The sequence below is a fragment of the Bombyx mori genome, chromosome 1 (genome assembly GCF_030269925.1).
Source record: "Bombyx mori chromosome 1, ASM3026992v2".
Classification (NCBI taxonomy): domain Eukaryota; kingdom Metazoa; phylum Arthropoda; class Insecta; order Lepidoptera; family Bombycidae; genus Bombyx; species Bombyx mori.
In genome coordinates this window covers 9101913-9125482 of record NC_085107.1, presented here as the reverse complement: position 1 = coordinate 9125482, position 23570 = coordinate 9101913, and the positions used below count along the sequence as shown (strand labels likewise).

The window sequence follows — 23570 nt, the reverse complement described above, 5'->3', positions numbered from 1 at the left end:
GGCCTAGTTTGTTTGTATATATATGAGCTCAGATAGTAATAGATAATACTAGGTAAGCCGTGAGGTCGTTGATTTGTCTAAGCAACATTTAAATAATTTAAACAAACTTAAGGAACGTCAAATAAATCACAAATAAGCAATTAAATTTAAATTTAAGTTTTTAAAAAATAATTTATAGAAATTCAGATAAATTCCATTGGTTCCATATTGGTTTTCATATTTCACGTGGAAAAAATTGCTGTGATTACACCTATGGGAAGGACTCCTAAGCTTTATCAATGTTTATTTGTTTACCTTTTTTTATTATTATTTTTTATTGCTTAGATAGGTGGACGAGCTGACAGCCCGCCTGGTGTTAAGTGGTTACTGGAGCTCATAGACATCTACGACGTAAATGCGCCACCCACCTTGAGATATGAGTTTTAAGGTCTCAAGTATAGTCACAACGGCCCCACCCTTCAAACCGAAACGCATTACTGCTCCACGGCAGGAATGGGCAGTGTTAAAAATTAAAATGGAGAGATATCGAGATTTACTTAAAAAGTTACTATGCCCACGTCTTCCTGCTTTAACCTACGAAGACATGTCTCGTTTATTATCTTCATCATATCTTTGGAACTCGAAGAAAAGGCTCTCGCATTACTTGAACGGAATGAAGGGAGATCCTATTCAACAGAACTAATGAGTTTAGCTATACACAATGACGTAAATCAATAAGATTTCAAGAACTCGACGTTATACTATACCGTTATAATAATACGTGTGTATATTGTTTAAGGGAAGCAAAGAAAATACCTGTTTTATTGTTTTGTTTTAGATTGAAAAATTAAAAATATATATTCATATTAAACTCTTTGTCGTTTAAATGCAAATCTTAAATATAGGTTTTCGTGAAAGTCGTGTATATCAAGTTTTCACGTACATGCTTAATACGTTTCGTTTCGAATGATTATTTCTTCTGATTCTGAATAGTATTCTTTTAAAAACAATTGAGACTGTCTACCCTAGTGATTTTTACGTGAATGTAAATTATTTTTCATAATTCTGCGATAATTAAATCACGATTACGAAATCATTATGAAATACACATGCAAATATGTATTCGTATCATAAGTCACAATCTACACACATAGCCTTGTGAAGAAATTAAAAAAACGGAAATGATTAACTGCCCCACTAATCAGTTTCACCTTGATAATTATCAATAATTTTTTTCAAGTATGAATGTCGGTCGTTTCTGACGACATAGAATCTGATCAAATTCACTTCAATTTTCATATCACGAAGTTGATCGTTTGTAACTATGCTTATTAAAAGTTACTGTGGGATCACCTCCTCGGGTCTTTAGGGAATTAAATTAGCATATTACGGTCTGACGTAAACGAATTTGTACGTATGAATTTGAAGACTAATTACTAAGCTAGACTATTAAAAAGAACTTTTCTATTTTTATCCTTTACTTTGAATAGAATTTCGTAATCATTTTTATGAAACATGTAAACATGACTCGATCTATTTTATGTTTAATTTATTCAATCACATTTTTCCCCAATCTGGACACCAAGTTCCCAAAAATGCATACACAGCTGGTCTCTCTGGTAAACAGTAGCCTAGACTCTCTATTAACGACGGAGTGGTCAGGACGCATTGTCTAAAATCAGTAAAATTAATCACTCCATCGTGATCCAAATCCATACGCTTCAACATAATGTCAACGAGTTCCTGTGGACAAGAGAAAGTCTACTTAAGCCATTGCGTAAGCTGTGCAGCTTAAGACGTTAAATGTATCGCAACCCCTGAGGGAAACTTTTGCCTTATATTGGACTGTGCACTCATAGAGTTACTGGGCAGCGAGAGTTACTTTATCGTATTTATTTACGTGCAGGAAAATGCAACTGACAAGGCCAATATTCTCGACATCAGAAGCACAAGGTCTCCTCTATTTTTTTGCAATAATAAAGCTTGTATATGGTTTCTTAATAGGTGCGTTATCTTCTTCTTGCAATCTCAATATCTTAAATAATTGATGAAACAATATAAATTATATAATCGAAGACGTTTACATTTACATTAGAATCTATATATTAATACGTGAAGCAAAAACTTTGTACCCCTTTTTACGAAAATTGCGCGGACAGAAGAGTATGAAATTTCCCACACTTATAGAGAATATAGAGAAGGAGTGCAGAATGTTAATATTTTTTTTTAAATTATGCATAAAAAATACATTAGGTCAATTAAAAAAAAACATTTCACACACTACCCTGTCTTTGACAAACACACACACGCATGCATACTATTTGACTAGCTATTGTGAAACTTTTCTTGTGGGTTAGAGTTCGTGGTCAAATTGAGAATAGATTAAATAAAGTTTGTCTTTATTAATATTTTTCTAAAGTGTAGTCTTGGCGAAATCTGTGATCTTTATTTGACAATAGAATCATAATGGTACACAAACTTAGAATTTCAATTAATTATAGTCGAATTTCGACTATTAGTGGGACCACTAGTTAAATAAAATTCGTTATGTCGAGTTTGCAAAAAATTAAATCTAAGAAATATTTTAAACGTAGAACGTTAAAAGTACGTTTTGTCATATGTAGATCAAGTACGTATATATGAAGTCGTCAGACCCATATATTTTATCTGTCTTCCAATTCTAGTTTTGTAACGCTATGAACTCATGACGCGACGCCATTCCAGCGCCCCTAGATTTTCGTCATATTGCGGAGAGGATAACCAACACTTCTACATGCTTGAAGTAATAGGGGTTAAAGTATGAAATTACCGTTTTATTGTAATAGGTACTTCGAATTGACATTAAACCTTCATGGTTTGAGATTATTGAGTGAAACTTTTTTCAAATGGTACCTACATATGAGGTCCTTCTTTTAAAAAATGTGCAACATTTGATTATCGAATTTCAATTGTTTTTTATTTATTTAGCTAAGACAAGAAAGATGGCTACTTCAAAAATTCGAGTGATTTTTGAATACGAGCTCCGACGCGGAACTAATGCTGCAGAAACAGCTTGCAATATCAATGTTGCGCTTGGAGAGGGGACTGCTAATGAACGCACCGTGCGATTTTGGTTTAAATGTTTTCTTAATGGAAATGTTGAGTTAAAGAATGAACCACGTGGAGGACCGCCCACGCATGTGAATAAAAATGAATTGAAAGAGATGGTGGAAGCCGATCCGAAATATCCAGACTACCTAGGAATTAGCGGCATGGTTTAACGTTACCTTACAACCAATATTGACTCATTTGCGTCAAATCAATAAAATAAAAACATGAAAAATGACTACCTCATGATTTGACGGATCTGCAGAAAGAAACGCGTGTTGAAACTTGTGTTGCCTTGTTGAATCGATACATAAATGAAGGAATATTGGATCGAATTGTGACATGTGATGAAAAGTGAATTCTTTACGGTAATCGTAAGCAAATAATGCAATGGCTGACCCCAGGTCAAACGCCGCAACAGTGTCCTAAGGCAAAGCTTACCAATAAAAAGGTAATGGTAACTGTTTGGTGGTCTCAGCATGGTGTTATTCACTTGAGATTTCTCCGATCTGGTCAAGCAATAACGGCAGATGTCTACTGTGCCGAACTCCGAACAATGATAGCAAAACTTGCCGTGAAACAACCCCGACTCATGAATCGATCTTCACCATTATTGCTCCGTGATAATGCAAGACCTCATACAGCACGGGAAACCGTTTTAACTCTACAGGAACTGCAATTAGAAACCATTCATCACCTTCCTCCGTATTCGCCAGACCTTGCTCCAACGGACTACCATTTTTTTCGTGATTTGGACAATTTTCTACATGATAAAAAGTTTTCTTCCCAGGAGGTAGTACAAAATGCATTAACACAGTTTGTAGAATCTAGATCACCAGAGTTCTATCGCAAAGGCATAAATGACCTTCCTATCAGATGGCAGCAATATATAGATAAGAATGTTAGAATATTATGTTTAATAAATATGTTAAATAAAAAAAAACGTATTTACATTTTTCAGTACAAATCGGCAATTTCATACTTTAATCCCTAATAAATGACCGATACGCATAGTAAATATTAAATTCTGTGTCTCAGATGTCCAACTCGTCGTTCTGCAAACACAGACTGGCCAGTACAAGATTTTTCTTCTTCTTGATGCGAAAAAAAAGTATTTATATTCAATACAATCAGTAAATAAATCTTCTTGAAACTCACAGTCTGATTGATCCATTTTTAACGATGAAACGAGATTACATTTTTATCAAATGTAATTGCTAATTACCTACTATAAGGATGATTAACCTTTTTAAAATAACAGGTCACTTGTCCGCGTGAGCTGATAAAACATTAGACAAATTCATAATGAAAATAAATTCAATCTATTACAAACAGGGCGCTTGGTTTTTCATTGGTAAATTTTAATGTTTGTTTATGTTTTAATAGCAGTGCTAATGAAACGATCAGAAAGATGGTGAGAGTAGTTATCGGGCCGAGACTCCAGGAGCGGCCCTCGTTCAGCCGAGTCTGATTAGATCGAACCCACCCGAGAGTGTTTACTTGGAAAAGTAATTGCTACTCAGCTATACAGCACCGACTTTATAAACAACCAAAGTCAATTTTATTTTAACCAGTTAAAAGTATATTAAATAAGGATACGCTCTAATACCAAAGCTAAATACCAATTAAATATAGAAATAATTGTAAAAATAGCAATCATCGTAATATAAATAATTATAAATTATCTATTAAACCAAACACAGATAATCTTAATTAATACATATAACACATAGACCCTATCTTGGTTTGATTAAAAATTTTAAGCTGCACTTTTAGTTACTAATCTATACTCTGTACTAATATATTATAAATCTACAGTGGTTTTTACGGCTGTTCCGTTATAACTACTGAACCATGCATCCGATAGACTTGAAACTTGGTATCCATGTAGAAAATAAATGTGCTTAATGGATAGGCTAATATTTCTATGAGTGTTGGAATCCCTACACCAGTTGCGGGGGCATTAATGATGAGAATCTTTGTGGGGGTGAGAAATAATAATGTTAATTTTAAATGTCCAGCGAAGCGGACAGGTACAGCTAGTAATCTATAAATCTACAGTGGCTTCTACGGATGTTCCGTAGAACTACTGAACCGTGCATCCGATTGACTTGAAACTTGGTATCCATGTAGGAAATACATGTACTTAATGAATAGGCTAATATTTATATGAGTGTTGGACTCCCTAATAATAATGACAATAAGTAATGATGTTAATTTTAAATGCCCAGCGAAGCGGGTGAGTACTGCTAGTAAAGTTATATAACTGAATACTAGTACTTATAAAGTAATTAATAAATATAACTAATTACTAATAAACTTCGTTAATGTTCGTATGTATGTAATGTAACATGAATGTAAACTTGTTCGTCGTGGCCTAAAGGATAAGACCTCCGGTGCATTCGTGTTGAGCGATGCACCGGTGTTCGAATCTCAGGCGGGTACCAATTTATTTAATGAAATACGTACTCAACAAATGTTCACGATTGACTTCCACGGTGAAGGAATAACATTGTGTAATAAAAATCAAACCCGCAAAATTATAATTTGCGTAATTACTGGTGGTAGGACTTCTTGTGAGTCCGCGCGGGTAGGTGCCGCCACCCTGTCTATTTCTGCCGTGAAGCAGTAATACGTTTCGGTTTGAAGGGCGGGGCAGCCGTCGTCACTATACTTGAGACCTTAGACCTCACATCTCAAGGTGGGTGGCGCATTTACGTTGTAGATGTCTATGGGCTCCAGTAACCACTTAACATCAGGTGGGCTGTGAGCTCGTCCACCTACCTAAGCAATAAAAAAAAATGCGACACACTGTGAATACTCGAAAACAATGTTCAAGTTTTCGTTCATGTGGTAGTCCTCAGAAAATCGTAGGCCAACCTGAAATAGTACCTATAGCTAACTATTGGAATTGGAATGGAAAAAAACTAGTGTACAAAGAGCCGAAATTGGTGACGCTTAGTACGCCAGAGAAACGATGGAAGCAACAATTAAATTGTGAATGAACGACGTGGCGGCAAACCGAGACTATGACGTGATACATCACAACGCATACAGCCCAAAAGCCATCAGAAAAAATTGGGACACTCCATTCATAAATCACCCAATTGACATATTAAGTTGACACAACACCCTCAGATTAAATAGCCTTTATTCCAGAAAGTCACTCTTGTTTTACCATTGTTACCGGTTCCTACTTTATTGTTCGGAACACAAAGTATCCAATATGTTAGAAGCATTTTTTCCTCGTACTGTCACTCTGGAGGTAACTCTGTCCCGATAGTGTTTGTTCACTCAGCCCTATGACATGTCCCTCTTCAAAAAATACTCAACAAAGTTACTTAGCGGTAAGGAACGGCCTGATTGTTTGTCTATAGGGTGCGGTAATCACTTGCCATCAGATTAGCTGACTCTTCACCGTTCTTTGACAGTAATTAAAATATATCATTACGGCTCAAGGTTGTAGTTCCGCACGGATTTGGTCGCTATTTACATTTAACAACCAAGGGTGATGATAGCTGATGTGTTTATATACAAGCTAACGATATATGATATATTATAATAAATATCATATCATATTATAGTTATCTATATGAGAACGAAATAATAGTATCGTTTAATAATAAAATGCATAAATATATAATAATCACTAGTTGTTAGGCACTTTGACAGCCATCGTGGGAATTACTGCCCAGCCTTTTTCGACCACTAAGCAGACATATATTTGTAGAACAGGTTTTAAACAATTGAGACTCCAACCTTATGATTGAAGTTGTCAAAAAAAATTAAATGCTAAAGCTGCAAGATCGGATCTGTGTACTTTTTACAAAAATCTCTGTTAGTTATTATCGATTCATGTATTTTTTTAATATTACGGGTCAAAAGTATGAAATTGCCGATTTGTACTGAAAAATTGAAATTCGTTTTTTTTTCATTTCACATATTTATTTAATCAATATACCTACAATTATTACTATACATTGCTGCCATCTAATAGGAAGGTTATTTATGCCTTTGCGACAGAACTCTGGTGATGTAGACTCTACAAACTGTGTGAAAGCATTTTGTACTACCTCCTGGGAAGAAAACTTTTTATCACGTAGAAAATTGTCCAAATCACGAAAAAAATGGTAGTCCGATGGAGCAAAGTCTGGCGCATACGAATGGTTTCCCATTTGCAGTTCCTGTAGAGTTAAGACAGTTTCTCGTGCTGTATGAGGTCTTGCGTTATCACGGAGCAATAATGGTGAAGATCGATTCATGAGTCGGGGCTGTTTCACTGCAAGTTTTGCTATCATTGTTCGGAGCTCGGCACAGTAGACATCTGCCGTTATTGCTTGACCAGATCGGAGAAATCTCAAGTGAATAACACCATGCTGAGACCACCAAACAGTTACCATTATCTTTTTATTGGTAAGCTTTGCTTTAGGACACTGTTGCGGCGTTTGACCTGGGGTCAGCCATTGCATTTTTCGCTTACGGTTATCGTAAAGAATTCACTTTTCATAACATGTCATAATTCGATCCAATATTCCTTCATTTCTGTATCGATTCAACAAGGCAACACAAGTTTCAACATGCGTTTCTTTCTGCAGATCCGTCAAATCATGAGGCAGCCATTTTTCATGTTTTTATTTTATTGATTTGACGCAAATGAGTCAATATGTTAAACCATGCCGCTAATTCCTGGGTAGTTTGGCTCGGATCGGCTCCCACCATCTCTTTCAATTCATTGTTATTCACATGTGTGGGCGGTCTTCAAATCAAAATTTCCATCACGAAAGCGTTTAAACCAAAATCGCACGCTGCCTCATTAGCAAACATCATTTTCTCCAAACGCAACATTGATATTGCGAGCTGTTTCTGCAGCGTTAGTTCCGCGTCGGAGCTCGTACTCAAAAATCTCTAGAATTATCGAAGTATTCATCTTTTTGTTTAAGCTGAATAAAAAAAAAACTGAAAAGCGATAACCAAATGATGCACATTTTTTAAAATAAGAACCTCATAGGTACCATTTCAAAAAAGTTTCACTCCAAAAGCTCAAACCATGAAGGTTCTATGTCAATTCGAAGTACCTATTACAGTAAAACGGCAATTTCATACTTTAACCCCTATTATTTTTCTTTGCTTCTAAACATCAAGGTTGTAATTATCATTTTACTCTAAAAATAGTCTCACGTCTACAATACGTTAGAATTAATTATTATTCTAAATGTTTAATTTTATTGAATTCAAATACAAATAATTTATTTCAATATTTCAACATGATTTGAAATAAAACTTCAGCTGAAATAAAACTTAAAACAAATGAAGTTCAGTACTTTATAGTTCGAATTAAAGTATTTTCACTTCACAATAGTTTATTTCAACGTTCAGACAAATAAAAACAGAAATTTTAAATTTCACAAAAATAAAACCTAAAAATGAGATCCCGTGATATTGAGACGTGACAGCCAAATTAAAATTGCGCATGCGTTCGCCGTCAGATCGTGTCTCGACCGGTCGCCGCCACTGAGCGCAATACAAGCGATTTTGTATTTTACAATACGAGTAAAGCGCTGGTTCCGAGGCTCATGGGGGCGGCGGGTGCGCTGAACTGTCTTCTTCCCAACGTCGCAGGATGCAGTGCCGGTACCCGGCGGTTGTACCTTGGGTTGGTGCGCAGTATGGCCCTGTACGGTGCTCCCGTGTGGTAGCCCGCACTCTCCGCGTGAAACGCGGCTCTGCTGCTCAGAACTCAGTGGGCGCTCGCGGTGAGGGTCATCAGGGGTTACCGCACCACCTCTCAGGATGTGGCCTGCGCCCTCGCTGAATTCCTACTCTGGGACTTCGAGGCCGAAATCTTGGCTGCGGTATATCGGCGTAGGACACAGGCCCTGAGTCGGGGACGGCCCGTCGGCTGTCAGTCGGTGGAAGCGTGCTGCGCGTCATTGTGGCGTACGCTAAGTGGAGGGAGCGATTGCTCAAGGAACTTGGCCAAACTTCGGCCACCCGCCGGCGCATCCTCGAGGCCCTGGTGCCCGTGCTGGAGGCATGGTCGGTGTCACGGTGTACTCTCCTTTCACCTTACGCAGGTCCTCTTGGGACATGGTTGTTTCGGGAGGTATCTGTGAAAGGTCTGCAGGAGAGAGCTACATCCAGGTTGCCACCAGTGCGGGCATCCGGACGATGATGCGCACCACGCGCTCGAAACGTGCCCGCGCTGGGAGCACTCACGGCGAGATCTCGTCGCGGTGCTGGGGAGAGACCTCTCCTTGCGGGCTGTCGTCGCCCGCATGTTAAAGGATCAGAGCTCGTGGGAGGTCATGGCCAGGTTTTGTGACCTGGTAATGGTATTCGGTGAGGCTGAGAAGCGCGAAGCACCTCAGCGTAGAAGACGAGGTGGGCGGCGCGGGCGCGAAGGTCCCGCTCAGCCCCCTTAGGGACTGTAGCGGGTGCGGGGGCGCCCGGTACTTGACTGTCGGTCCGGTGGTGGGGCGGTGCAAGGTGGCTCTTGTGCGCCGCCCACGGTGTGCCTCCCGAGACGACGTCCTTCGGGATATTCCCGGAGATGAAATCCCGTCTTATCATCAGGATGGGTACCGGCGAAGGCGGACTTTCGGCACGCACTACGGTACCGTAGGTCTGGTGTAGCCGGTGTGATGGAACTCGATGAGGCTTAGTCGGTAGTTGGTTTCGTGGGGCGAGCACCTCACGAGCCTTTTTTAAGGCGTAGTCTCCTGCGAGGTATTCGGGGAGGTGGAGGACCTTGGCCCTCCTCGTCTCCCTCTTCCTCTCGGGAGGCGCCGGAGTCCGACATAACCCGGTTCGTTACCCCCCTTGATCCGTAAATGGAATCCCCAGGGTAAAAAAAAAGGTATCGTTCCTACACAATTATCGACATTCAATGAGTGTATTTTGAAGATGGTTTTCTGTACAATAAATGTCCAAATAACGCACAATCATAAAAAAAATTGCGAAACAAACTTAATCGACTATCTTATTTTATAATTACCGTGATTTATTTACTTTTTGGTCATTTATTTTAAAAGTAATTAACAAGATTATATTATAAATATAAAAAAATGTACCTCAAAGGTACCTCTTCCAATAATTGGATTTAGAATACGCCACACTACACAAATGTTCCTTAATAGTTATCTTAAACTGTAGTAGGTACCCGTAGATGAATCATTGTTTTTCTGGGATGTCTGTCGTAAGGCGCGCGCCTTTGTGTTCATAAAACCTTTCAATTATTAACTTAATTCACATATTCAAGCCCAGCCAAGTCGGTAAAGCAAACGTATAATTATTTGCAATATTTATAATCCGGAAATCTAAATTTGGATCTGCGTATCTCTAATTTGGAGAGTTAAACAATTGAATCTTACTAAACAACTAACCTATGTATACATATTTGCATTTATAACATAATAACTCATTTCAACCCATCGAGGGAATTCGGAGAAAAAAAATCTAGTAAAACCTACTCCGCTATCGCTTATTGTAAAAATAGATTTCCTGAAATTCCTCGCACGATGCTGGTCGTATATCGATAGAAGGCATCCTTGGAATGCCCACAACAATAGTTTCATCACAATTGGATTAATGGCTTAAGAACATAAGAGACAAACAAACAAACATTTTATTTTATTATATCGACAAAATAAAATATATACCTATACAAAATAATGAAAACTTATATTTTATGTAGTTCAAAAGTCACAAACAGACTCTTTGACGATTAAATTTTACTCACTCAGCAACTGAAATTATTATTTTTCAGCCAAATGTAATAAGAAGATAGAGGATAAAATCATAAGAATTTCATTTTGGGATTTTCTATTTCATTTTTCAGTCCTCTAACCATGCCATATTCTGCTAATTGTTTTTTTTTAAATGTAGCAATTAGCCTTTCACTAAGCCATTTCTGTCAGTGTCAGCTTATAAAAAAAATCAAATATTAAATAAAATGAAACGAGATGAGATGGGATGAAATAAAGTTTCAATAAAATAGTAGTTATGAACTGAGACTTTTTGGGGAACTTTTTAGAACAACCCAAAAAGCTACGTCCAGCGGCTTTTTTTTTAATTTTCCCACATCTGTACACTTTCACCAAAGCTAAATAGTTAATAAACAACAATTATTACACATTTAAACTCGAAAAAACACTAAATTAACAAAATAAAACAAATTGACACAACTCCGCTCCTCCCGTTTCGGCTAAAAGTCCCTTTTCATCTGTTCGCACTCCAAGAGAAACTGCGTTTGCCACGAGGAAAATAGTTGAAAACAATAGAATATCGCTAAAAACCAAAAGACGGCGCCGGCGGCCAAATTGAAAATTGTAAATCTTGTTCATCAATCTGCTTAGAAAACTCTTGAGTGTGACAAGTTAGAAGTGCATGAAAGAATTTCGGATTGAGCCAACCTATTATATTCCTAATCCCAACAACATTGAATTCATAGGTAAAAGTGTATATATCGCACCTTTAGAATCATAGAGACCCAATAAAAAAAGTCGTCGTGACCTAAAGGATAAGACGTCCGGTGCATTCGTATCTTGCGATGCACCGGTGCTCGAAACCCGCTAGCAGGTACCAATGTTTCTAATGAAATATGTACATGACAAATGTTCACGATTGACTTCCACAGTAAAGGAATCATGTAATATCACACATCTATATATTAATACGTGAAGCAAAAACTTTGTATCCCTTTTTACGAAAATTGCGCGGACGGAGGAGGCTGAAATTTTCCACACTTATAGAGAACTAGCGGCCCGCTCCGGCTCCGCTCGGATCTTTAACGAAAATTTCAACGACGTTGTTTTATTTTTTAAAATAAAAGAACACTTATTGCGGCATAACTGTAATAGTTAGACATATGCGATCGCGACACTTTTTGTAAATAATAATGTGTTCTACAAAGTCGTAGTACATTATTCTATTCTATCATCAATAGTTTTCGCAGGGCACGCGGTGTAAAGAATATTTTAGGTATTTTTTTTACATCTTGGGTTACATTTTTGGAGTTTTAGTAAGGATCTCTAATTTTTTGCAAAAAAGATTATAGCCTATGTCACTTGGGAATAGTGTAGCTTCCAAACAGTGAAAGAATTTTTCAAATCGGTTCAGTAGTTTCGGAGCCTATTCAATACAAACAAACAAACACATCTTTCCTCTTTATAATATTAAGTATAGATATAGAGAAAAGTGTACAGTACTAATATTTTTTAAAAATAATGCATAAAAGATACATTAAATCAATAAAGAAAACATTACACACACCACATACCATGTATTTGACGCACACACGCATGCATACTATTTATTGTCAAACTTTTGTTCTTGACGTCTGTGGTCAAATTGAGAATAGATTAAATATTGTTTGTCTTTATTAATATTTTTTATAGCCTTGGCGAAATTTGTGATTATAGTATGTGTACAAACTAACAATTCCAATTAATTATGGTCGAATTTCGACTACTGTGGGACCTCTAGTCTATACTAATATATAAATCTATACTAATATTTGACTAATATATAAATCTACAGTGGTTTTTACGGATGTTCCGTTATAACAACTGAACCATGCATCCGATTGACTTGAAACTTGGTATCCATGTAGAAAATACATGTACTTAATGGATAGGCTAATATTTATATGAGTGTTGGACTCCCTACACCAGTTACGGGGGCGTTAATGATGAGAATCTTGGTGGGGGTGAGAAATAATAATGATAATTTTAAATGCCCAGCGAAGCGGACGGGTACAGCTAGTCATGTAATAAAAATGAAACCCGTAAAATTATAATTTGCGTAATTACTGGTGACAGGACGTATTGTGAGTCTGCACGAGTAGGTACCACAACCTTGCCTATTTTTGCCGTGAAGCAGTAATGCGTTTCGGTTTGGGGGGGGGGGGGGGGGTCTTGAAAACAAAGAGGTTGCAAACATGATAAATAACTACCTTACTGAATAATGCCTGGATAACTATTTCCTACAATAAGCACCAAAAAAACTTGGAAGGAATAACATTATCATATAAGAATAACCAAGCAGCAAGATATGTAATAAATTGAAAAAGTACCTTGACATTTAACAAATTCCTATACTAGGGTAATGAAGAATAAAACGTACATTATATAAAAATTAAAATGTGTTCTCGGAAAATGAAATTAATTTAACTTATCCCTTAGCTTATTTGAGTTCACACACGAGACTTGCTCACACAATTACTCTCTATCTAGCTACTGTCACTACTAGCTCTTGCTATCGTTTTCAGGATTTCATGTTTTAAATTTATAATATTCAGTCTGTATTTGGATCTGTCCGTCCGTATTTAACAGTCATTTATCACAGAGATAATTCGATTTAACAAAATTTCGACAGTAGCTAGGTAGGTAAAGTAAAGCAATCCATAGACAATGGGATAAATTTATCAAAAATAAATTACGTTAACAATTTTTTATATTTTACCTTCCCTACCTAACTTTAACTTTATCGAATAATTCTTCTTACTACAAGGGGAAACTTATTTGTCGATCGGCGCTAAAGGCTTCGTAGATTATTTATTTAATACTGTATGTTACTGAATACATATCGACGCTTGAAAGGCAAACGTGACTAAGCGACAATAACTGCTTTGTACATAAATGATAGGCAATAACCATATTAGATGCGCAAAAAATATATATTTCTAGGTCTATTAAAATCATTTCAACCCTACAGCAGGATTCGTTAAAATAGATTTTTTTTCAGGTATTTCATCTTTAAATTGGTCTACTGTAAAGTTCACGCATTGTCGCTTAGTCACCTTTGCCTTTCAAGCGTCGATATATAAAAAATTTGAGGGACGAAAAAAATCGTTACAACCTAAACCAACCTAAACTATGCTCTTTTAGACGCATTTTTCTTTTTGTTAATTTCATGTTGGTATGTGGTGAATGTGGAAGGATTTAGAGGAAGAGGTAGACCTAAGAAGAAATGAATGGATTGTGTGAAAGACGATATGGGTAAGAGGGGAGTGAGCGAAGAAATGGTATATGATAGAAGAGTATGGAAGGAGCAAACATGTTGCGCCGATCCCAGGTGACTGGGAGAAGGGCAGGATAATGATGATGATGATGTGGTGACGTACGCTTCTAACAGTAAACATTAATTACAAATAAGCTCAGTTTTCAATACTAATAATAATTACGATAAATGCGAATGTGAGATTTATTTATTTCTCTGTTACGCTTACACGTCCCAGCTTCTAAACCGATCATTATGTAATTTTGCAAAGAGGGTGTCATGGGTCATGGGTACATAAATAGACACAGGACTACTTTCATCCGGAAGAATACTCTTCCTACGAGATACAAAAATTACTTTTAGACTGTCATCTGGTATGAAAAACTAGAGAAAAATGCAATGTTAAGCTTGGAGCATAGAAACAAGTAAAGGAAACTGTAGTATTCCGGAAAAAAAAGCTTGAAACAGGAACGGTATTAACAGAGCACAAAGGTAAATATTTCACGTAGCAAATACCTCAAATTTGGAAATGACATAGTTTTCCCGTCGCAACTATAACTAGTACGTTCGCGTGTATTCAATATTCAGAATTTGGGAGTATTAGCGCAAAGTAAAGGACCATGGAAAATAAATAGCGTTCTAAAGTAATGCTTGCTTTGTAGCCCCTGCGTCCAGATAGCGTATTTAAAACAACGATTTTTGACAACAAAAATGGTGTATGGCTTGGGTTCAAAGTATTTATGCTTAGAAAAAGTAGATACTGCACAATGTTGCAATTTATAATACAAAAAATCTTAAAGCATTGTCTAGTTAGTTTTTTCTGACCCCAAAAAGTATAAAGTTTTTCTAACTAAGCTCTAAACCTAAGTGATATATTCATTAAAATTGAATTTGTTTGACACAGATAGAAACTTTAGTTCGAAAGTCCATAGCAGACACTAAATACTTAATATATAACCACAATAGTACTCGTAGTTACACAACTACAGTTCTTTGAATTGAAAACTGAAATAGTAATCAACGTAATTAATTGGGATTTTTTGTTATAGCCTACAATATAATAATAATATAATGAATATTAAAATAGCTACAAACAATATTACCCAGATGCCGGTCAGCGAATTAACCCATAGACACACACAGCCCACTGAGTTTCTCGCCGGATCTTCTCAGTGGGTCGCGTTTCCGATCCGGTGGTAGATTCTGCGAAGCGCTACTCTTGCTAGGGTCAGTGTTAGCAACACTCCGGTTTGAGCCCCGTGAGCTCACCTACACACGTTAGGGTGAAGCTGTGGGGTCGGGGTGCAGTTGAAGTACCTCGGCCTCGTGTTGGACAGCCGGTGGGCCTTTCGTGCTCACTTTGCGGAGCTGGTCCCCCGATTGATGGGGACGGCCGGTTCTTTGAGCCGGCTGCTCCCGAATATTGGGGGACCGGATCAGGTTGTGCGCCGTCTCTACGCGGGGGTGGTGCGATCGATGGCCCTGTACGGTGCACCTGTGTGGGCTGAGCCGCGCAACCGGGCCACTATGGCTCGGTTCCTGCGCCGGCCGCAGCGCACCGTTGCCATCAGGGTCATCCGCGGATATCGCACCGTCTCCTTCGAGGCGGCGTGTGTTTTAGCGGGGACGCCGCCATGGGAGCTGGAGGCGGAGTCGCTCGCTGCCGACTATCGGTGGCGCAGCGAGCTTCGTGCTCGGGGCGTGGCGCGTGTCCCCGAGAGTGAGCTGCGGGCGCGGAAGGCCCATTCTCGGCGGTCCGTGCTCGAGTCGTGGTCGAGGCGATTGGCCAACCCCACGTGGGGGCTACGGACCGTCGAGGCGGTTTACCCGGTCTTTGATGACTGGGTGAATCGTGGCGAGGGACGTCTCACCTTTCGTCTGGTGCAGGTGCTGACCGGGCACGGATGCTTCGGGAAGTACCTGCACCGGATAGGGGCTGAGCCGACGACGAGGTGTCACCATTGTGGACACGACCTGGACACGGCGGAGCATACGCTCGCTGTCTGCCCCGCTTGGGAGGTGCAGCGCCGTGTCCTGGTCGCAAAGATAGGACCTGACTTGTCGCTGCCTGGCGTCGTGGCGTCGATGCTTGGCAGCGATGAGTCATGGAAGGCTATGCTCGACTTCTGCGAGTGCACCATCTCGCAGAAGGAGGCGGCGGGGCGAGTGAGGGAAAGCTCTCCTCACTACGCAGAAACCCGCCGCCGCCGAGCAGGGGGTCGGGACCGGGGTCGTATCCGTGACCTGGCCCCCTAAGAGCTAGGGGTCCCACCCGTTTTGTGCGGGGAGGGACCCAGACGAGGGGTGGCGTGCTCTGCACGCTCACCCGCAATAGGAAGCCGGGTGATGGTAGACCGCGTTCCCCCGACCGCTCTGGGGGAAGGTGTAACGCGGCGCCATCAAAGCGGGCTCTCGGCCCGCTGAACGAGGGAACCGGTGGTCGTTTCGCTGGCGGCCACCGGTCCGGCGTCCGTGGGACGGTGGGATGGATGTAATGTGCTCTGCGTCAACCCTGTCCCGCCGTTTCAATAGCCCCGACTGGGCTCCGGCCCGGTCCGAGGTAGGGCGCCGGTTGTGAGCGGCAGGAGTTTTTAGTGAGGTTCAACTCCCACATACCCCACCTGCCGCGCGGGTGGGGATTCGGCGATTTTCTCCTGTGGAAAAAAAAAAAAAAAAAAGGGTGAAGCTGAAATAGCCTCTCAAGGCTATCAGCATAGGTAGGAAAAAAACCCAGATAAAATTTATGAAATAATAAAATGAACTTTACAAGATACACTTAGAAAAACAAAGTTATCAGAATTAGTTGGTTACATAAAACCGACAACATTCATCCTCGTCTACATTACAAGTGAAATGCGAAGTCTAGCTCTACCGAGTTAAAATGAGTTAGTCTGCTTTGTAGAGATATTTAACGATAGAACAAAGCAACGTTTCTATTTTACTTTGGTTTCGTAATGAAAATTATACCGTACAATTGTTTTATATACTTGAGCTTGTTACAGCTGTTACTTTAAGCGTTCTTGTTTGAAGAGAATTAGAAATTAACATTAGGAACAACTAGTTAATATGTATACGTTACTGAACAAGCTTAGTATTATGCAATGTATTGTATCATAATGACCTATCTCTCGAATTCACGACAATGGATTGAATAAATTTGACTGATTAAATTATATTGATCGCATAGCAAAGGTACAAAAAACATTGTCTAAAAATAAATTTGTTTTTGATTTTCTAGAGCTAGAGTTGTAGTTACTATTTAAAACTGATAAGTTAACCGCACACATTGATAAGTATTCAAAATGTTGAGTATTATTATAAAATTAAAAAATATAATTAATTGACCTCAAGCCGAATGAGTTTGTAAAAAACATATATTATCGTCTAAATTTATTTGTCATGTATCTATAATATTCTACAAAAAATATATTAAACAAAGATTTGTTTTCGAACATTTGTTCGAAAAACTATAAAAGTATAAGAATTATCAACAAAGTAAATATTAGTCTAGTCGACAAGTTAAAAATGGTGTTAATTCGACATACTACTGCTAAAATTATGTGGTTTAGCTCATTCGATTCGGAATAATGTCTAGACCATTGTGCTAAAAAATTGAATTAGCACATAAAAAATTCCAAAAGTTATTAACAATTAAACACCTTCAAAAAATAGCGTTTCGTTTATTGCTTATTGTCCGTAAACTATAAATATTTTCGAAATTTGAAAAAAAGATCCTTAAAGAGGAGGAAATTTAGTAAAAAAAAGTTCCAACTCCCGGAACTGTAGCTCCATTATTTATAATTTTAATTTAACGCTGAAAATAGCCCGCCGCGCGCCATTGTTAGGTTGCGCGCACGGCCTCGAAAGCGAGTACGTCACTTAAAAAATTTTTTTTCAAGTACTTCAAGTTAATTGAAATATAAAAAAAAAATATTGCATAATCTAAATACTTTAAAAAATTTATTCCCGTTGGAATTTTTTATATACACATAATTTTAGCAGTAGTATGTCGAATTAACACCATTTTTAACTTGTCGACTAGACTATATCAGTTCTAAACGTCTGAGTAAGCATCAAAAAATTTTTTTCTGAATGGAAAAGTTAAGCGCCATCTATTGGGCTATTACTGTGAACAAGTATTTCAATTTTTGAAAAAGTTCTTGTAGTTTTAACTTATGCTGGTAGGTGGCGCTGATATCTCTATTTATAGAAAACGTATTTATTAGTAAGATGAAAGCTCACCTGGCCCACTGGCGTAAATGCCACCACCTCTTTTGAGACATGAGTTCTAAGGTCTCCGTTTTAAACAATATAACGACTGCCCCACCGTTCGAATCGAAACCCATTACTGCTTTAAGGCAGATATAGGCAGGGTAGTGATATCTACTCGTACGGACTCACAAGACATCCTACCGTCAGTAAAATTACTTATTACCTCAGAATACTCTTGTATGAATTACAAAGTATCTAATATAGACAATTTCCATTCAGATCTGCCAGAATTTATAATTTCTCGGTCATTGGTCGCCAAATTATATATATTCATCCAAAATATTTAGACTTTTTTATAATTGTATTTGCAAAATTGCACGAATTTGTTTAATAAAATACTTTTTTCTCAGTTTATGATGATGCCAGTTTTCCGGCAATTCCTCTAGTCGCCTTATAAGATACCAACGGTAAGATTTGAAATGGCGCTATTTTAATTCTAAATCTGTGGAAAATCACTCCAGTTGCTCAATTAATTTTATAAATAGAATAGATTTATACCACTACTTTTTGAAAATATGTTAAATAATTATTTGTAGAACCAAAAATACGGTGAAAATATAGAGTGCTTAATTTTACCGATTGACGCCCAGTATGAACACACAAAAGAAATTAAAAAAAGCGGAAATTTTTTCAAAATTCCTATTTGTTGTACGTTTTTCTTTTTGTTAGTATGCATCGAACTCGAAATTAGTTTGAATAATAATTAATGTGTTACCTTGACCGCCTCTTCGACGTCATCATCTCTAGACGCTTTCGCAAGACTCTTCTTCATGAGCTGATACATCGTTTCTCTTCTTAAGTGACCTTCGCCGAGAAGATCGTAACACTACGAGCAGAAAAGTGCAGGAATTTTTTTATGATCAAAACATTGTGAAGATTAAGAAAAAAAATGTACATAAATAAACTAAAACATTATATACAAAATACCCGCCACTATCTTGTAGGTAATAAATACTACTATAATTATATCATTTTGTTTTCGAGCGATGAAATTATTGTTGCTAATAAAAAATGTATAAACAAAAAAAAAACAACTCGTCAATTATGCGATTCGTCAGTAAATTTCCATAAATTAAGCAAAAATGCGGATTTTCTAAATTTGTGTACCAAACAACCAATGTTAAATGAAGCTAAATCAAAGATCTACCTATATCTTCTAACGAATTAATCACTATCTAATACATCGAATAGCTTTGACAAATAACCCATTTATTTTTTAATTAAATAAGAACATTGTAGTTAAAGACCTAAAATTTAGCTTGAAAATTTCAGGATGAACAAATAAATTATCTTCATGAATAGTTAGATATATTCATTGCTTTATGAACCGGTACGAGACGAAAAGTCCCTACAAAGTAATGCTACTAATAACAACAAAATTACTGTAAACGCATAAGCGATACGTTCTTCAATATCACCACGTAAATACAATGATATAGCCTTTGCAAAAGTTGCCATCGTAACGTAAGGAGACGTGCCTCGGTCGAGAGCTACCATCACACGTTCCATCATGTATGAATCCGTCATGCCTAAACCAGTATGAAGCACATCTCTGAAATGTGACCTGAAACACATTCTCTATTTTTAATATAATAGAACAAAACTGAAAAGAAATGTTATCTATATATTAATTAATACGTGAAGAAAAAACTTTGTACCCCTTTTTTTACGAAAATTACGTGGACGAAGTAGTATGAAATTGCCCACACTTATAGAAAATATAGAGAAGGAGTGTAGAGTGTTAATATTTTTATTTAATTACGCATAAAAAATATCTTAAATGAATAACAAAAACATTACATGCACTACCATGTATTTGACACACACACACGCATATATACGCTTTTGTTACTTGTTAAAGTCTGTGGTGAAATTGAGAATAGATTAATACTGTTTGTCTTCAATATTATTTATCTATAGGTAGCCTTAGCGAAATTTGTTGTTATAGAAGTCTATTATAGCCTTTGACAATAGACAAATTAATAATTTTCAATATTATAATTTAAATTAATTATTGTCGAATTTCGACTACCACTAGTCATAATAAAACTCTTAGGGTAAAATAAATCAAAACTGCTAGGAAAAAGAGATTTAAATCCGGTTTAGCATTTGGCATAAGCTAGTGATAACATATATTGTTTTAAATAAAACTCTTTTACACTGAATTAAATTTCTTACGCATCCTTTCTGAACTAAAAATAAATGTATCCGGTTTTGCTTTTAAGTACAACCGTCCGTACTGTTAAGTTTACAGCTGACGGAACCCTTGCTCTCGTAAAATATAAGTCACGTTACGTGCATTACAATGGGACGTGTACAGTTTCAAGTGTAATCCAGTGCTTGAGAAGCACACGTAGAGCGGTACTGTAAGCTCGTTTCGGTTTTAAAAATGTAAACTTTCGAATATAGTACAATGCAGTTTCCCTTTTTACTCGGCGACCGTTAATCTGACATACTGTGAGGCGGAGGTAGCGTAATTGGAGCAAGCCAGCACTACTCTAGCTAAAAATTTATTTTACGTACCTAGATATTAAATCGGATGCAGCCGGCTTTTCGTCGCGCTTTTGTATCTTGAAAAATATAACCATTATTTCTACAACAAATATACATTTATATTCCTGTTAATTCTGATCAAATGAATTGAGAGATTCCTGTTTTCAAAATATAACAAAAATTGTTTTTAGTCGGCCAATTTATTACAATAATTTATAATATTATAAACAGCTAAGATCTTTTCTAATTGAAATTAATTTCGAACGAAGTATTTTACTATTTTACTATTTCTATCATTATGAGTTATAAAAAATATTCAACAATACTACAATGTTTTACAGCTGGAAACGATCTCATCTAGACCATCGTATAGTGGAGAAATTATTAAAAAAAAAAAAAAAAAATTAATAGATCCTTCACTTATAATTATCGAGTATACAAAATAATACAAACTATATGTAATGAAAACATATTTCTTAATAAAAATCTCAGATAATTTACAAAAACAGAAAAAAATTAGTTATTCATTAAAATAATACACATATACTTTAATAAATATACACAAAAATTACCTATATATTAATAATATGTATTTTAAATAGAAACTAAATTACTTAATATCTTTTATTAGAAATTGTAATTAAAGTGAAAGGTATTTTAAAGGTATTTTTAAATAAGGTTATAAGTTAAGGGTAAGGTTATTTTTAAGGTTTTTCTTAAAAGGTTTTTTATGATACATAGCATAAGCCGTGTTCTTGTTATCATAAAAGTACAGTAAATCTCGGATTTTTCAGGATACATACCAATGTTAATCATTAATATTATTTTGATCAAAACATAAAATTCAAGCGATTACCGTAACTAATAAAAATTTCTGTCAAGTACTTTTGCACTGTTTTTGAACGTAATGAAGGTAACTAAGTAAGAAACTATTTATTTAATTATCATTAATATATCATATCAATAATAAACATCTATTACACTAAATGTACGAAAAAAAATTACTTTCTAATTCATCAAAAGTGAAGTGCGTATCTTTTTGTATTTCCATCCACATAGAGCCATGTTTTTTTCTAAAACGTATCTCCTCCATTGGATCCAAGGCTGAATCAAGTGATGTCGACATTTTCAGTTAATTTTAAGCTCAAAATAAAGCACAAATTTATTCAAAACTAATAAAAATCTACTCGTTCGAGTAAAATTGTAAACAAATTGTGTTATTTGTCAAGAATGTCAAAAATAATATAATTTGTAATAATATAAATAAACTTATAAGCTCTATACTCCGTCGTAGAGGTTTTTATTGAAATAGTCCTTTTTGCACTGTATAATAATAATCTCTCGTCCAAAATCTATAAATACAAAAAAAAATAGATTTTTGGCCGCAATTTAGATACCGGAAACAACCCCAACTATTAACATTTCCGAAACCAGAATCCTTAACTATGTCCCTGTATACAGTCAAACATGGGTAAGTTAGAACTGGATATGTGAGAAAACTCTATAAGTGAGAGTAAGAGCCAGGACCCGTAATTTTACGCTCCCAAAACCTCTATTAGCGAGAAAGAAACAGAAACCTTGGTAAGGGAGAGTCGTTTTTCCCTCATGAACCTCCGTAAGTGAGACTGCTACTTATCTATACCTCTATAAGCGACAATCGATCTTTATTTATATTTATATTATTTAGGAGGAACAAATGACAAAACAAATTACAAATTTAACATCTGCTATTTTATGACTCATTCTTAAAAGGCTTATTACATTTGGCTGAATTTAGTCGACTGAATTCAGAAGCAAATTTAGAAGCTTTTGATTACACTGTTCTAAATTCAGTTACTGAATCAATTGTCAGTTTAAACGCGACGAAGTAAGACGTGTCGTGCGCGTAAGAGGATGGCCCCAGTATTGTCTAGACAACAACATCTTTTTTGTTTTTGTTTTTTGTTTCTATTTCTCAAAAAAAAAAAAATATACGAGAATATCGGTGAACTTCAGAAATTATCTATAAATGGATTCGATCTCGTTTGACCTGATATTAAACCTTGTGACTATCCTTCGATAGTCTTTTATACTTAGTCTGGCCATAAATACTGTTACAATTAAAAATAAACAAAATATTACATTTGAATTTGGAATCTGTCATTTTTATATGATTGCTCATTGAGTTTTCTCATTTTGGCGCCAATACATTGTACAATATTTTGCGATATTAAAATGGAGTGGGGTGATAAAGAGAACCGAATCGCTGTGATTGCATTACACAAAGTAGGTATGGAACCAAATGCAATTTTTAAAACTCTCCGTACGCTTGGTATTAGTAAAATGTTTGTGTACCGGGCTATTAATATGTGCAATGATATCTCCTCTGTTTGTGACAGAAAAAGATCTGGCCGTCCACGTAGTGTTCGTACGAAAAAGGCGGTCAAAGCAGTAAGGGAAAGAATTCGAAGAAATCCTGTCCGAAAGCAAAATATTTTATCTCGGGAGATGAAGGTAGCACCTAGAACCATGTCGCGTATTTTAAAAGATGACTTAGGACTTGCAGCCTATAAGAGACGTACTGGTAATTTCTTAACTGATAATTTAAAAGAGAATAGGGTGGTAATATCGAAACAACTACTGAAGCAGTACGCAAAGGGAGGTCATAGAAAAATTTTGTTTACGGATGAGATTTTTTTTACAATTGAGCAACATTTTAACAAACAAGATGACCGTATTTATGCTCAAAGCTCTAAGGAAGC

The 23570-nt window shown here is 36.7% G+C and overlaps 1 protein-coding gene across 1 annotated transcript; it reads right to left on the bottom strand.

The window, feature by feature from the left end:
• Positions 1-1439: 1439 nt before the first annotated feature.
• On the bottom strand, positions 1440-22071 carry LOC101738006 (calaxin). The gene is made up of 5 exons (XM_004929796.5): positions 21835-22071; positions 20860-20929; positions 19720-19900; positions 19052-19162; positions 1440-1722 (listed from the first exon to the last, which is right to left on the bottom strand). The coding sequence occupies exons 1-5, from the start codon at positions 21953-21955 to the stop codon at positions 1537-1539; spliced, it is 669 nt and encodes a 222-aa protein (XP_004929853.1). The 5' UTR covers positions 21956-22071; the 3' UTR covers positions 1440-1536.
• Between the last annotated feature and the right edge of the window lie 1499 nt (positions 22072-23570).

What these genes read in the sequence shown, in the direction of transcription:
- LOC101738006 (XM_004929796.5), bottom strand. Translation starts at nt 21,955, where the DNA reads ATGTCGACATCACTTGATTCAGCCTTGGATCCAATGGAGGAGATACGT. An exon ending in GCATCCGATTTAATATCTAG is followed by an intron (nt 19,901 to 20,859) that starts GTACGTAAAATA and finishes AATGTGTTTCAG; the next exon opens with GTCACATTTCAGAGATGTGC. An exon ending in ACGTCGAAGAGGCGGTCAAG is followed by an intron (nt 1,723 to 19,051) that starts GTAACACATTAA and finishes TCTTGTCCACAG; the next exon opens with GAACTCGTTGACATTATGTT.